Below are 14,785 nucleotides of genomic sequence, written 5' to 3'. Positions count from 1 at the left end.
ATTTGGTAGGCCTTAATGAATTTTTTAAAATTCATATTTCATTTGTAAAACAGGTGTAAACCTTATATTATTAATCTATTAGTAAATTGTTTACGTCTCTCACTTGTTTTTCAGGCTCTATAGTGAGAGACCTGTGTTTATGTAGATTTTTTTTTTTTTAGCCTGAGAGACAAAGAGGGGCTGAACTTGATTATAAATACGATCTGATTATTTTAAATACAGACATCCTTTGTTTGATTTTCCCGTCATCTCCAAATGAAAACAAATCGAGAATCTGAGTTTATGGCTTCTGTCACGGACCAACGTAGTGCAGATGAAAATATGGCTGTTATCATTTTATCCAGTCACACCCATGCTATTGTTTTCTGGCTGGCAAAGGTAGGTGGAGGGCTGCAATTGTGTAGGATCGCGTGCAAGGTGTGCCGCCCTGAATCTGATTAACAAATATATGTTCTTTTATGGTCATTTTCTCCCAACTATGCAAACACATTTCCTCTGGCTACTTCACTGCCCATTCTTGCTCTACTTATCACTGATTGGAGATTTGCCAACTTGCAAACCCTGTTTTGTTTGCTACCAAAGACAGGATTTCTCAGTAGAAGTTTTTTTTTTTCCCCTCTCCCAGTGTGAAGGTGAGACTCTAAAGGGAGAGAAAAAAAACACAGGTCTTTTCTTCAGTCAATAGAGGGAACTAATTTGCTATGACTGCAGTAGCCACACTGCTATTGTAGTTAATGACTGTTGTAGTTAACAGTTGGGGAGAGGGGTTGCAATTACACTGAGAGTTTTCTCCCCCTGCTTTCTCTTTGTCTTCCTCTCCCTCTCGCTCCTCTCTGCACTGAGTAATAGCGACCGACTGCCTCGCCGCTGCCAATTGCTCGAACCCCCTTTTGTTAAAGTTCATGTGTTTCTCTAGTGCCAGGCGCAATGAGGTGATGTATCCTTTTGAATGGGGACTACATTAGTCTCTCTCGCCAGCCTCAGCTCAAGAGTAAGGGCCTTGACTCCCATTATGATTTGCCTACAACTTCACACAGACAATTAATGAATGGATCTTGGAACTACTTCAGCGCGCCCAGGCTGTAATGGAATTGTGCGGCTGTTTGGGCACTCTTTGTTGGTGGGAGCCATATTGGTGACCAGCTGGCCATTAAAGACAGAGACAGGCCTGGACATATGTAGTGTACATTATATTGAGGTATTTACTGAATAATTTACTGAATGCACAATGTGCATCCCTCTCACAGCAGCTGCAAGCACCACACATCATCTTGCCTCTGATTCTCTCTAACACAAATGCATGCACACACGCACACATCGCAGCTACAGCCTCCTTCTGATTCATGCCTGGCCAAAGTCATTGACTTTATTAATATTCCTGGCTTCATATCTGTGATAACTGGGAATACGAGTCTAAGCCGTACAAAAGAGTCAACTTTCTGGAGAGACATTAAAAAGAGTTTAGCTGCGGACGGCTGAAAATGCAGTGGCGTTGGTAATTCGGGAGGCGCAGCATTACAGGCTGGCAGAGTGACCCACACATCTGGATAAGCTGTTTTGTGGTAAGGTGGAATCGCAGACTAATAGGGCAGCTCTCGGTTTAAAGTGCACACCCCGTCATAGTAACACCTTTTTAAGCACGGGTTGCCATACCATTTAATTTTATTGCCGTCTTTAGAAAGGTTGGTCGCACTCTGGATTACAAAACTCACTAAAAAACTGAAACTGTTTGCACAAAAGTCTCCAGCCCCAACCGGCAGTCCTGCTCGAACTCGTATTCTGTAGAAAGCTTGAAAAGATCAAACGTTTAAGCACCCCACCTATATTGATACAACTCCACCCATTTAAACACAGGTGTCACTGCAAGATATTAGTGTCTTTGAAAGATCAAATATTTTGTCTGTGCTGGTTTTTCAAAAGAAGCCCAGCTCCAAAGCTAGGCGCTCTGTCTTTTGTCCTGGCCTGGGTTAATGTGAGAGCAGGGGTTCTTTACATCCCGTCCAGCCGGCTGCAGCACAGGCTTTTAACCATTGGCCTGACAACCTCAGCAGTGGACCGCCACAATATCTGTTGATGTTAATCCTATTAGGCTTGATTTAACACTTTACACGCCCATGATTTATATGAATGTTTATTGGTTTTCTGTAATATAATCAGCTCGGGGAAACTTAATGCATTGTTTGGTAATACACGCGTGACTGGAAGCAGGGGCAACAAACTGTGCCTGGTGTTATTTGAAATCATACACCTTCCTCCAACACCAACACTTGAACTAATTCAATCTTCAAAGTCAATGGAAAAAGAACAATATTTATTAGGATTAGGGGGGACATTTTGTCTGGCAGCCTCCTCCCAAATGAGAGCCTTGTTTTTTTCCTTTGTTGATCGTTTGAGGATTTAAAGATGCATTAGAAGGCAGTGTCTGGGTGGATAATGGAAGGTTAGAGACTGTTATTTGATTTAAGTTCAGACACTAGAGATTAATACCTCCATCCTATGTGCCCCCTCCTTCCCACTATCTACCCCCGACGCCTCGGACCAAAAAGCTGCGACTAAAGTTACCCGGTATTAGCTTTGATTACAATTCTCAGAGGGCCGCTTTGATCAGTGACTCGAGTCTCATCGGTTCTGTCATTGTGGAAAGAAAACAGTTGTTTTGTATCAATTAAATAACTTCATCATAAAACATAAAGCTGCGTGTCTTTTTTTTCTTTCTTTCTTTTTTAAAAGACTAACTTGAATCACTTTGTCATCTCTTACTCTGCTTGTTCTTCACAGTCAGCCAGCTGCAGCAGACCCTGCTCTCTATCCAGGAGGTGCTGGTCCAGCAGCAGCAGAAAATCCAGGACCTCTCCCAGGAACTAGCTGCATCACAGGTGGGTAGCAGTTTATCAGGAACTCTGTATCCTTCACTTGACAGCCCCAGCAATTTGTTAGAAGACCACCAATACTGAGGTAGAAATCTGGCGTTGTACCTGATAGCGTCGTGTTCCTCTTTTGCCGGTTTTACTGGTCAGCTTTTAGAACACGTACTACATAAAGCTGTGGCCAGTTTAGAATTAAACTAAGTTAAATCTTAATCTGTCCATTCATTAAAGCATGAAAGTTTTTATTCATTACATGTTTATTGTGGACTAACATCGGTGTAATGAAACAACTTTGCGGTGCTGACAGTAAGCGAGGCCACGCTGCAGTTTGGACACCTTTTTAAAGGTCCGTTATTTTGTGATTGATGTTTTTGAGGAAAGCTAGACGGGCAGTAACTTTGGAATTGCAGAAGAGCTCGGTAAACGTGAGGTTGCAGCTCAAAATCTCCAGATTGATGAGGAGAGGGAGGAGGTTTTCTCGAGGCCTCTGTGTACTAAAATCTTTGAGTCATAACTACCCAAGACAGACAGCCTTATTATACTGTATATCATCAGAACACAAGCTACAAAAAAATAAGGTGCAGCTCATCATGGGACCATAATCTTTAACCATATCGTTCCTCTTTGCCTTGATTTTTATAGTCGCTGTCCATAATCTCCTCAGAATTATAAGTGTTTAGGAGAATCGGACTGAGTGATTGTTCTAAAACTTATGTGCAGGGATGAAATGTTGCTTGCTTTTTATAACGGCGCTCATAAATTGCTTTATGATCTCTGGGCTCTAAAAATTGCCTTGGAAGAGACAATCTTAGACAATGTTTTATGTCCACAGCTTGTTAAGCACATGGGTGTGTAACTGAAGCATCTGGATATGGCAGGAAAACATATGTGGACACATCTGCTTCGGCACAAACAAGGAGGAAAAATATGGATAACTTCCCTGGACGGGGTTCATCAAAAACTGAAGACTCAGAGCTCTTTTTTGTTCTTTCAGGATCTGAGCTGCACATTGTCTCTGTGTAGCGTAGAACGAACACATTGATGGACTAAATCAGCATGTATGATGGGACCTGTGATCTGATTTGATCCCACGCTGAGCTGAAACAGAACTATCTAAGATAGCGTACAGGAGGCCCCGTTTAAACAATGAGTTTCTTCCGGCACAAAGCAGTGTTATTTATTTTATTTATCTCTAAATCACAGATTGGATTAAAAAGTGTCCCCTTCATTTGCTATGAGTGCCTTGTTGGACAGCAGTAGTGTATAAAAAGTATATTTCCCATCAAAACACCCATTAAACAAATCATAAACTCTGCTTTATAGTTATAGTGTTGATCTTAAATTTTCCCTGCGAGTCGGCACGAGGCCCCTCTGTTGTCTCAGGCCGCGGGGGGAAATTGGAAAATTGTTTTCAGGTCCGGCATTTTTGATGAGAAACACATGTTGGAGCTGGGGAGCTACTTATCATTCACCGTTTGTGGCTTTCAGGGTTTGCTTCACCACACTGCTCAAAGCGCGCCACGCTTAGCAATTATACCTCTCAACGCGGAAATGTGCCTTTAACCCAAAACACATGGAGACTTCTGTTTCCTCAGCTGCTAAGTAAACATTTCTCGTAGTCTGAAACCGCTCAATTGCGGAGCGCGTCTACTGTCCCTAAACTGGGGACCTCATTATGGAAGTGAGTTTAAATACTCTCACACACACACACACAACACAGGCTGATTCTGCACATTTCCAGGCTTGAAAGCCTGGGACAGTTTCCCTCTTTTTCACTTTTCTCTCCGTTAAAATGATCCTGTAAAGACATGCTGTTCTATTCTACTTCTGCTGTTAAGCATAGATTTGCCTCAGGATGATTCATCCCTGATGTTAAACAGCCAAGTCTATTTCTGCTCTATTATCATTACAAATCTGCCTGTTAACTGTGTTTGCCCTGCTGTCTCAACTCACTGATGGCTCTCTTTATTAGTGGATACTACATAGAAGATTAGAAACCGTCTCTTTGGCTTGCGTAAGACGAACTGCCAGTAGGAAAGTGCATAAATAGAGTGAAATCAATTGCACTGTACCAGTGTTTCCACTCAAAAACACTCCTCTGGGGAGTTCCTTTTGAAGCTAATTCCATCATAAATATACATGTGTTACAAGAAAACACACTGTCTGCCGGCGGAATAACTGTGAATTAATTTGCCTTCAGACACTCTTAAACAAGGCTTGTTAAAGATCTTATCTTGTTGCTAATGGTCCACAGGCATTTATCTTCATTTAGCCAGATGCGCTGCCATCCTTGGGTGCTGCTAGATTTGGTCTTTTTTTTTTTCTTTGCTTGTAATATATATTTTTCTTTTTTCCCCCTCTTTTTCCTGAAGCACTTAGTTAACCAGCAGACCCCATCACACGCACGCATCCACCCGAGACACATTAGTTACACGGCTTTTAAACCAGTTAGAGGAAATCTTTACTTTGAGCAGTATTTACACAGTAAAAGAAACCGCATCCATCCAGCACAGAGGCGGTTGATAATTTAATAGGTGGCACCTCCCTGCTAGATTGACTTTGCGTTATTTGGGTTTTGGTTGCTGGGTTTATTTGTTTTTTGGTTGTTTGTTTTTATGCATAATGCTCTTTGCGATTTAAAGAGCCAAGTGGAGAATTATGTTCTCCAGTCCTTAGGCCACACAGAGCCCTGCACCTGTACACCAGGAAGTGCAGTAAAAGTCAAACATGAGGGGGGAGGGGATGCACAGGCATAGCTCTGAAGATTTGTTTTAGCATACAAAGCAAAACTCTAGAAATGGAGCTCTGAATACAAGGCTATGGTAGTAGTTTAGCAAATCATGTATTTGTGTTGATGAAGTGAACTGAAAAAAAATTAAAAATATGAATTATTTACCTAGAGGTATCCAATCCATGTCCCCATACTAGGAACCAAAATCTAATTTTGGATGCATCTCTTTATAGTGACAGAGGAGTCAGTATCCGAATCTCAAAATATATATGTAAATATGGTATATAAGTGTATACAGTTCAAAACAAAACACAAGGACGCATGCATTTGCATAAGAAAAGCATTTCAACAAAAGCAACATATATCAAAGTACATTTAAAAATGAATAACATAGGCAAAAAAAACCCACGGCTGCCGTGGTGTATAATAGCGCACAGGTCGGATTCTGCACTGTAATGGCTGGAAAGAGCTGGAAGTGTCTCTTAAAAGATGCTTTTGTAATCAAAGCTGCTGAGAAATTGCAGCGGTTAAATATTTTGATCAGCAGTTTGTTAAAACATCACAACTGACACAGTCGTGCGGTCTATTGGACATGTGTCAGCACTTCAGGTGGGGCTTTTAAAGCGAGGCGTACTTCAATTCTCTGCAGTCACTGATACCCCCACCACTCAGCCTCCATCCAAACACCCAGTGCACTTAACACACGATTCTTACACAATGTGTGTGTGTATATATATATATACTGACATAATGTATCTCAGAGCTGAAATCCAGCCCTGGCCCAACATTTAATTAGGTTTCTTCAGACTTAATAAGACATATGTCAGAGTTAGTGTTGTGTGACAAGCCTTGATGTGAGATATTATATGGCGCTGCTCTGTAGATAATGCATATTATGTATGTAGCTGGTGGTTAACAAGTCTGCTCTAAAGCCTTCTTTTCTAATGTTATGTGACATAAGTATATAGAAATCATTACAATTCACTTATTCGGAGTAATCGGCCCTTTTTCTTCAGTTGATTCTGCGCCTTGGAAATCTTTTAGCTCAGCCTACACAGCAATTAATTTTTTTCCCATCATAAAATGAGAGAGAAGCAGAATTCAGCCTTATTATACGGGTGCCTTGGGGAGGCGAGGGATTAAGATGGTTCTAATGAGGTGACGGCTGTAATAAGAGTGTCTTCAGCAGGCCTCCAATGCACCACCTCTAAAACACGACTCCTTATCAGCAAGGTTTAGGAGCGATAAGAGCCCCCCCCCCCAAAAAAAACCCCTCTTTCCCACTCGCCTCCTTTTCTGTCTCCCTTCACTTCTCCTCCTCTGCCTCCTTCCATCCACTGTAAATGAGTCTGATCCCTTTCAGATGTGATTCAATTAATTTCTCTTAGATTTAATTACAAGCGAAAGAGTCCAAGTTATCCCTCTCCCCTCGATAGGGGGTCCACGCTTCCTAACAAGCTTCCTCTGGTGAGTCAGGAGAGTCTTAATTACAGTTTTTACTTTTCTTTTATCCCACTTTTTCCCTTGTCTGCTCCTTCTACTCCCTCTGGTCTTGCCAGTTTATCCTCACGCATGTTTGTATTTTGTGTGCAGGACTAGACTAAGAATGGTTAGCAGTTATCTACTTAACACCTTGCAAAACATTTTCATGGTTAGATAATCGAGTCTCGCCGCAGGCTACGTACATCTGTGCGCAGTTCTTCCAAAGAATGACATTTCCTTTTCAGGTAGCTTTATTTGAATAGTTTTGAAGGGCAGTGTAAAAATTTATGGACTTCTGTGTAACAAATGTCTTTTGTTTTGTTTTCCTGCTCCTGCCTTGTAAATCATTATTTGATGCCTTCTGAAGACTCACTTTTTTTCCTTTTTTCTTTTTTTTAACATGCATAACCCACTGAAAACATCGGTTTCAGGTGCAAGCAGGCAGGGCCTGCAGGTTCTTCCTCATTTCCATGTTTGTTGTTCAGTTAGTAGTTTTATCATTCCAGGCCTTTATCAAAACTCCCTATTTTACAGCTGTCTCAGTCAAAGTCCAGCTTGTTCCTTAAAAAAAATTGCTGCAGAGACAGATTTTCAGCAGCAATTTGCCATTCAAATACTTTTCCATTATACCCTTTAACATTTCATGCTGCACCAATGCCCGTGTATGGCTACACACGCCTTTGATAAAAGACAAAAAGGACAAAACAAACTGCTAAGCTTTGGTCTGCCTCCATGAATGTGGCTATTGTTCAAGATAGTCATTATCCAAAACACAACACACTGGCCTAATCTTTTCTAGATAGTATGGAAAATTATGTAAAAACAGCATGATTCACACTCACTGGACTTTCTGACGCCATAAAGGTGGATACAGTGAGATTGTTTGTCCTTTTTTGTCATCGCCGGCAGTAGGCAGTTGTGAGGTTGTTATGGTGACGGATGACCTGACTACACACAAACATGTGGCTTTTAGCATTTGCATCTACCATGTTTGTTTACCAGCCGGCCTTTTTTTTTTTTTTTTTTTTTTTTTTTTTTTTTTTAAAGAACCTTTTTTATTAACTCATATCGTTGAAATCAATCATAGAGGAGCTGTTGAAAGTCCTACAGAAAGCTCAATTGTGCTGAAACCCTGAACAGTGCTCGTGTGTGTGTTTTTGACAGTTGTGCGTGTTTCACTTGTATTTTTCCTACAGGCCTCGTCCTCAACGAGCCGCATCCTGGACAGCCAAACAGTAGGAGAGCTGAAGGCTGAGATCATCTCTTTGAAGGGCTTACTGCTCAGCAGGTAACAAAGTTATCCTGACCCCTGTCACATGAAACAGGCCAGGTGTGTGTGTGTGTGTGTGTGTGTGTGTGTGTGTGTGTGTGTGTGTGTGTGTGTGTGTGTGTGTGTGTGTGTGTGTGTGTGTGCATTGAAAGGCTTAGGACTTGGTGTTTTTTTTGCACATTTGAGTTCCTTAATGCAGTCCATTTGAACTGTGTGACAGTGTAAAACTGGGACAAAGCACCATCAGCATGATATGCAATTTGATTCATAAAACAACTCATTTGTTAGCATGTGGTAGCTCTTATTCAGATGTGATTTTTGACAGCACTAGGGGTGGGTTTTGATGATCGATTTATCGATTAAAATCGATTCTGGCTCAGATAACGTGATATCGATTCATTAAAATCCTGAATCGATTTTTTAATATAAATTTATTTTTCCCTAAATGCCAGAATCTCAGGTGAAACCTCACAAAATTTCAACAACCACCAAACAGCTAAAACAGTGAATAAGAGCAGGAACACGGATTCTGCACATAAATGTAAACACAAAGCTCGGACCCACCGACGGATCAGAATCAGTGAGATGTCGCCTTTCTCACGGTTGGGGCTGAAAGCCGACAGCTCGCTGATTCTGATGTTTCGGCGGGTCCGCGCTTTGTGTTTACGCCCTTTTTGCGCTGATTCTAAAGCTGTTAGTTTGATCTCTCTCCAAACAATATTGACCGAACCAGCAGCAAAAGAAGATCCAAACTACGCTTCACATAAACATCGTCATGGATTCCCTCTGACTTTTGCTGTTTTGCTTCCAACATGATAAAATCACACGTCATGCACAGCTCTCTCTCTCTTGCTCTCTCTGTACTTCAAGAACAGTTTCCTGTCTAAAAATCTGTTTTCTGTATTATTCGCTTGCTTGTTACGCTCAAATCTATCGTTATTTGCAGCGCTGTCGGCCGCTGTTTTTTTTCCCTTTTACTTACTTCCAAAAAGAAAACCTAATTTCTGCTGTTCAATGGGCTACTGAACAAATTGAAACTTTTTAAAATTATGCAAAATGCAAAACGCCGTGTCTCTACTAAAACCGCTGTAACTTCAGAGGTAATGTTCATATGTTGATTAATGGTTTTCTTTCGTTTTTGATGTACTGCAGAGTATTTTTATAAAATCCCAGGCCAGGAAAATCACCTTCATGTTTTTCTGTGTTTTATCTTCAGCTACTTTGACACAAAGGCTTCTGCTGTGATGCTCACACCTTTTATAAAGTCTTGCGAGTGTCAGCTTCCTTTTTATAGATACAAAAAAATGTAAATGTACTGATCTTAATTAGAATATTTCTGACTGTCTGAGGCAAAATTTCCCAGATACAAATCGAATTGAATCGAATCGTTTCGGGACCTTGTGAATCGGAATCGAATCGATTCTAGAAATCAGTGACGATACCCAGCCCTAGATGGCGTCTTTTACACCACACATTAAATCAAATTTAAACTGCCTATCCAACACCTTAAGTTTACACCTGCACCTGGTTATTTCATTTCATTGAAACTTGTTTTGGTTTGTGTAGAGTTAATAGAAGCTACTGACACATTATAATATATATTTTTAAATGTGTATTTCTAATGCAACACCTAGCAGCAATTGTATCATATTTGCAGATGTTGTACATTAACTTTGAGCGTGACAGTTATTTGGTGACTATTAAACATACCTTGACAAATTTACATTCAGTGAACAGTGATCTGTTGTCATCACATCACTAAAGCCTGTTTGCTGAGTAAGGCTGTGAGATACGGTTGTTAATGTTAGTGGACCGAAACTCAAAGTCCATATTTTGTCCCTGGAGGTCTGAGTTTACACTCTCAGAAAGCGTGCAACTATAAAGCTCTTTTGCAATCATTGCACACTCATCAAAAGCTCTTACCAAAACTAAAATTTTAACACCTTTTTAATTTTAAAACCTGCCTGGTGTAAATTTAGCTGATATCTACTACAAGTTTGTCACGTTGAGCAGCAGTTGACTGCTCCCAAACGCTGCTGCACATTTGGGATACATGCAAGATCTGTGTTTCTATGCCAGAACAACACGCCAGGCGTGCTCCCCCAGACACTTCATGACCTTGTATTAGACCCCTGACAGACTGACCCTAGGGGATGATTTCACAGTTCAGTGACAGAAAAACTGGAGAGCCTGCTTCAAGGTGGCATTCTAACCTGATGGGCTTGTGCAGTATTTTTTTTGTTTGTTTTCTTTAAGACAAAAAATTGGAACTCACACCTTTGTTCTAAACTACTTTAGATTACCTGAAGGTTTGTGTACTAATACATAAGAAAACAAGAGAACACACGATAATCACATCAGTCTTTATTATAACATTTCGTGACTTGGGTGGGCCAGTTAACATACATCAGGCATCAACTGGTGTTAGTAACAAAGGTGACCATTAATATACTCCAGTTGATCTGCTGCAGCTTCATAAAAAAAATCATATTCATTTTTTACAAAGTAAATAAGATTGTAAAAACTGAGAAAATCTCCTAATCCAGATGGAACCCGACTTTTTAGGCCAACATTTATACTGATACAGAGTAAAACCATTCTGATAATATCGATACGATGGCTCATATTGCTTTTTTGTGAAAAGAGTTGATGATTATAATGCTTTAGCAAGGTCATTTGAAAACTAGTCGGCTACCAGTACTGAGAGGCTGTTGCTTCACTCTGCAGCGCAGTCTTGTCAGCTGTGATGTCACTCTGCTGCATTCAGCACTGACAGCATTATAAACAATAGACTTGGAGCTACTCTGTTGGACAGACTGTGCAATGCTATAAACTTTGAAAATTACTTAACTGCAAAGTCTAGATGTACCTATAGTGTGATGGTTAATAATAAAAAAATGTGCAAGGCCTATTCTGTGAGCGTGGTGATAGACGTCCCCTCTTTCTTTTCAGCTTTGTTCCGCAATCTAGTCAGCCGCAGCCCAGCTCAGTCAGGCCCATTAGCATGCATGATTATGTATTAGTGTCTATAATGAAGCCTGAAGTAAGAGTGTACATCAGAAAACCTGCGAGGACGAAAATTGCCTCAGTACTGTGTAGTTGAGCTTGTTTTCTTCCCCTCATACATTCTAATCAGTAATAATCCCTTTGTCATTTGCTTTCTTGACTTCATCCTGACTGTCACAATGAGTTTTCTGGCAAAGGATTGAATTACAAAATAAAGGCTCCGTATCACCATCTGTCTCCAAACTTGTTCCTTTCCTGTTCAAATGATCCAAAACGTCTCCAAACTGTTTTTTTAAGCACCAAGAAGTGCTGAAACCCATTCAACATTGTCTTTTTGATCTTAAAAGCTGCAGTGGGTGTAATTAAAAAATCTTAGAGCATCTTTACCAGGTGTGATGAACATCTGGCTGTTTCGGGGGGAAGAGAAAAAAACATTTTCTCTGTTGTAATTATGAGAATTACATAGGGTGGTTAGTGTGCGGCTGCATGCTAAAATGCAAAAAAGTGTTGAGACGTGAGCTTGGTTGGAAAGTTATACATGGTTTTGTGGTCATATTATGTCCAAATATGGTTGTTTACATCGTGGGAAAGCTCTTTTCATGTCTTTTGATCACAGCGAGGTTTGTGATGAAGTTGCAATCAGGCCTAATTCTGTTCAACACTGTTGTCTGTCACCCTTTACAGGAAACAGTTCCCCTCCACTCCCTCTGTTCCTAAGATCCCCTCATGGCAGATCCCCCTGAAGCCACCTGCAGCATCTAGCACACCGTCCATTAACCACACCAACAGCAGCAGTGACATCTCCCCTCTCAGCAACGAGTCCACCACCTCCTCCCCCGTCAAAAATGGACTCCACAGCCCCCAGGATGCACTGGGAGGGCCCGATGGAGCCCATGGTATCAATGGAGATATTTGCACCGTGGGCCTGGGCACAGCGCTGCCCCTCGACCAGGTTCGCATGGAGGTGCAGGGAGAGGAGGAGAGGAAAGATGAAGATGAAGATGATGTCAGCCATGTAGAAGAAGAAGAAGAAGAAGAAGAAGAAGAAGAAGAAGAAGAGGAGGAGGAGGGTGGTCTAAGCATGCAGACAGAGGACCGGCGAGGTGGGGACGGACAGATTAATGAACAGGTAGACAAACTGAGGCGGCCCGAAGGTGCCAGCAACGAGAGCGAAGTCGATTAGACCAACATAAGAGTACAAAAACACTTCAGAAGACCACCTCTCATCCCTGCTGATAGCTTTGTTTCTCGCTGCTCTCACATACAGGTTTTTCTTGCTTTCTTTCTTTTTTTTGTGAGTTTCCACTTGCTTTTGTCACATCATAACGTTGAGCAGAAGGAGGAGTAGGAGTGCAAGTATAAGAAGAGCCAGACCTGTGTGATGACACACAGGTTACCACATTTTACTTTTCTTCAAACTAAATGACTGTATCCCGAGCCAAGCACTATGTTGTGATGTTTCTTTGAAAGGACAAGTGACAAGCAGCAGTCAAATCAGAATGACTTTTATCAGCCTTTGTGCAGTACTAACCATGTGTGACTTACTGCCTTTAATTTCCATGATTTGATCAGATAATCCTCAGCTTTGCCTCGGTGTCCTTGTGATTGTACTAAGACTCAGACCAAAGAGGCAGCGCCGCACACAATATGTCTGCTGTACAGCGCATCTGCGGGTCAGGAATCATAAGGTGATGCTTGAGTCTCGGTGTTACCGTGAGGTTCCAGTGGAGCATTAGCAGAGTTTGTCTCACTGTTGATGGGAATAGGAGAGGACAAGCTCTTCCAGGGCCGGAGCTTTTAGCCTCTTTTATGTGTCCTTTCGCATTGGTGTCAGTCTGTCAATAATTTACAAGGCCAGCAGGGTGGCATTTGGGTGAAATAAAACCCCTGAAATTCGAGATTAGAATGTGATGACGGGCTTTGTTCCATGCCGGTGTCAGAGTGCTCATACGCTCAAAGGAGGGGAAGATAAATGTTTTTTTTCTCTCTCCCTCTCTCTCTCTCCCCCCACTTTCGTTTTTCACTGTGGGCTGAATTGTGCATCTTTGCGAGCCGTGTTTGCGGGAGAAAAACCGAAGGCTGTCTGCTGAGCTGTATCTGTGTCTCCAGCAGGGCAGCTGATTTGGTTTGTGAAGTATGTTAATAATCAAATGATCAACAAATAACAGATGTATTAGTTCATGCAGCTTGAAATGTCAAGGAGGCTAAAAGCGGAAATCTAATACAGAAAGCCCAGTTGCATTGTATTATTTTCTGTGACAAACCCTCCGGTCCAAATTATGTAGGGCCTCCTACAGTGAGTAATCTTTACAGAAAACGGCACCAATATTTTGTAATTAAGCTGCAGTAAGACAACGAGCGCTGCCACAGATGGAAGTTGCAGAACTCGTATCACTTTTTCTTTCTCAGTGTGGAGGTGGATGGGGGAAGTAAAAGAAAATTGCCCCATGATTGAAAAGGAAAGTAATAAATGAATACTTGACTTATTGAATTACTCACTCCGTCTCTAGCTAACAAGAAGAGTCCATGAGTGAGAAGAAGGGATATCAGCTTGTGCCATTTCCACTTCCAACACATGGCCTCCATTGGGACACAGAAAAGGTGGAGGGGACACTGCACATTTCTGAGATCCTGTCCTGGCCTGCAGATTGTATGTTTAGTGATTTGAATTGACATTAAGCTTAACCTTAACAGGAAACATTGCAGTTAAGGTTGTTTTGTTTTGTTTCCTTTTGTGTGTACGTGTACTCAGTATGCCTCAGAACCACTGTAGTTTCAGTGACGGGTCCTTTCCCTGTAACTTACTGAATAAACACTGTCTTCACTGCAGTTCTAACTGTAATAAATTTGATTTATCTCAACAAGAATCTCCTATATTTATTTTAAAACCATCAGTGCACGCAGAACACACTTCGCTGCACTTTAGTATTAAAAAGCAACTGTACAATTATAGATTATACTTATTGCAAAATTGTTATCAAGCTCAAGTTACACAGAACTTGCCCTTTAGGTCTTCAATTTTTGCTGCTTTTAATAGTCTGGGAGATTAAATGGATTAATATGTTCAGTTGCAGATCAGGTAGCAATTATTTTTGTATGTTTTTCTTATATCCATGATTTTTTTTCTGTTTGATTTGAAATATTTTGAGACTTTTAGCCACACCAGAATCTCTGTATATCAGTTTTTTAGACTTTCTTTTTTTCTTTTGGGGTGTGGTTTCCTTTCATAACCAGCTGTAATCTGTTTGTAACTCCAGCACCAGTCAAGCATGTATACTGTAAGTACATATTCCTCTACTCTAGTTAATTTTCAGAAAGCATGACATAGCAGGGACTTTTTTTTTCAGCTTTCTCTCCAGAAATGAGTGGACGCGGCTATACATTAAATAGGTGAAGGTTTGTTTATTTCTACAGATGAGTCATTAGTGC

General features: G+C 41.1%; 1 protein-coding gene across 1 annotated transcript in view; it reads left to right on the top strand.

Annotated features, from left to right (window-relative positions):
• The window catches only part of pex14 (peroxisomal biogenesis factor 14), a 45,320-nt gene extending 31,135 nt beyond the window's left edge, over positions 1-14,185 (top strand). Inside the window, exons 7-9 of the mRNA XM_085443342.1 lie at positions 2,779-2,876; positions 8,277-8,368; positions 12,041-14,185. Of these exons, the coding sequence (XP_085299468.1) occupies positions 2,779-2,876; positions 8,277-8,368; positions 12,041-12,539 (689 nt within the window). The 3' untranslated portion in view covers positions 12,540-14,185. The remainder of the gene's footprint in view (positions 1-2,778; positions 2,877-8,276; positions 8,369-12,040) is intronic.
• The last annotated feature ends 600 nt before the right edge of the window (positions 14,186-14,785 follow it).

Source organism: Copadichromis virginalis, linkage group LG20, assembly GCF_057382275.1.
Source record: "Copadichromis virginalis isolate Kocher_CV1m ecotype Utaka linkage group LG20, C_Virginalis_male_GT1.1, whole genome shotgun sequence".
NCBI classification, from domain to species: Eukaryota; Metazoa; Chordata; class Actinopteri; order Cichliformes; family Cichlidae; genus Copadichromis; species Copadichromis virginalis.
This window is presented reverse-complemented; position numbering and strand designations above follow the sequence as displayed.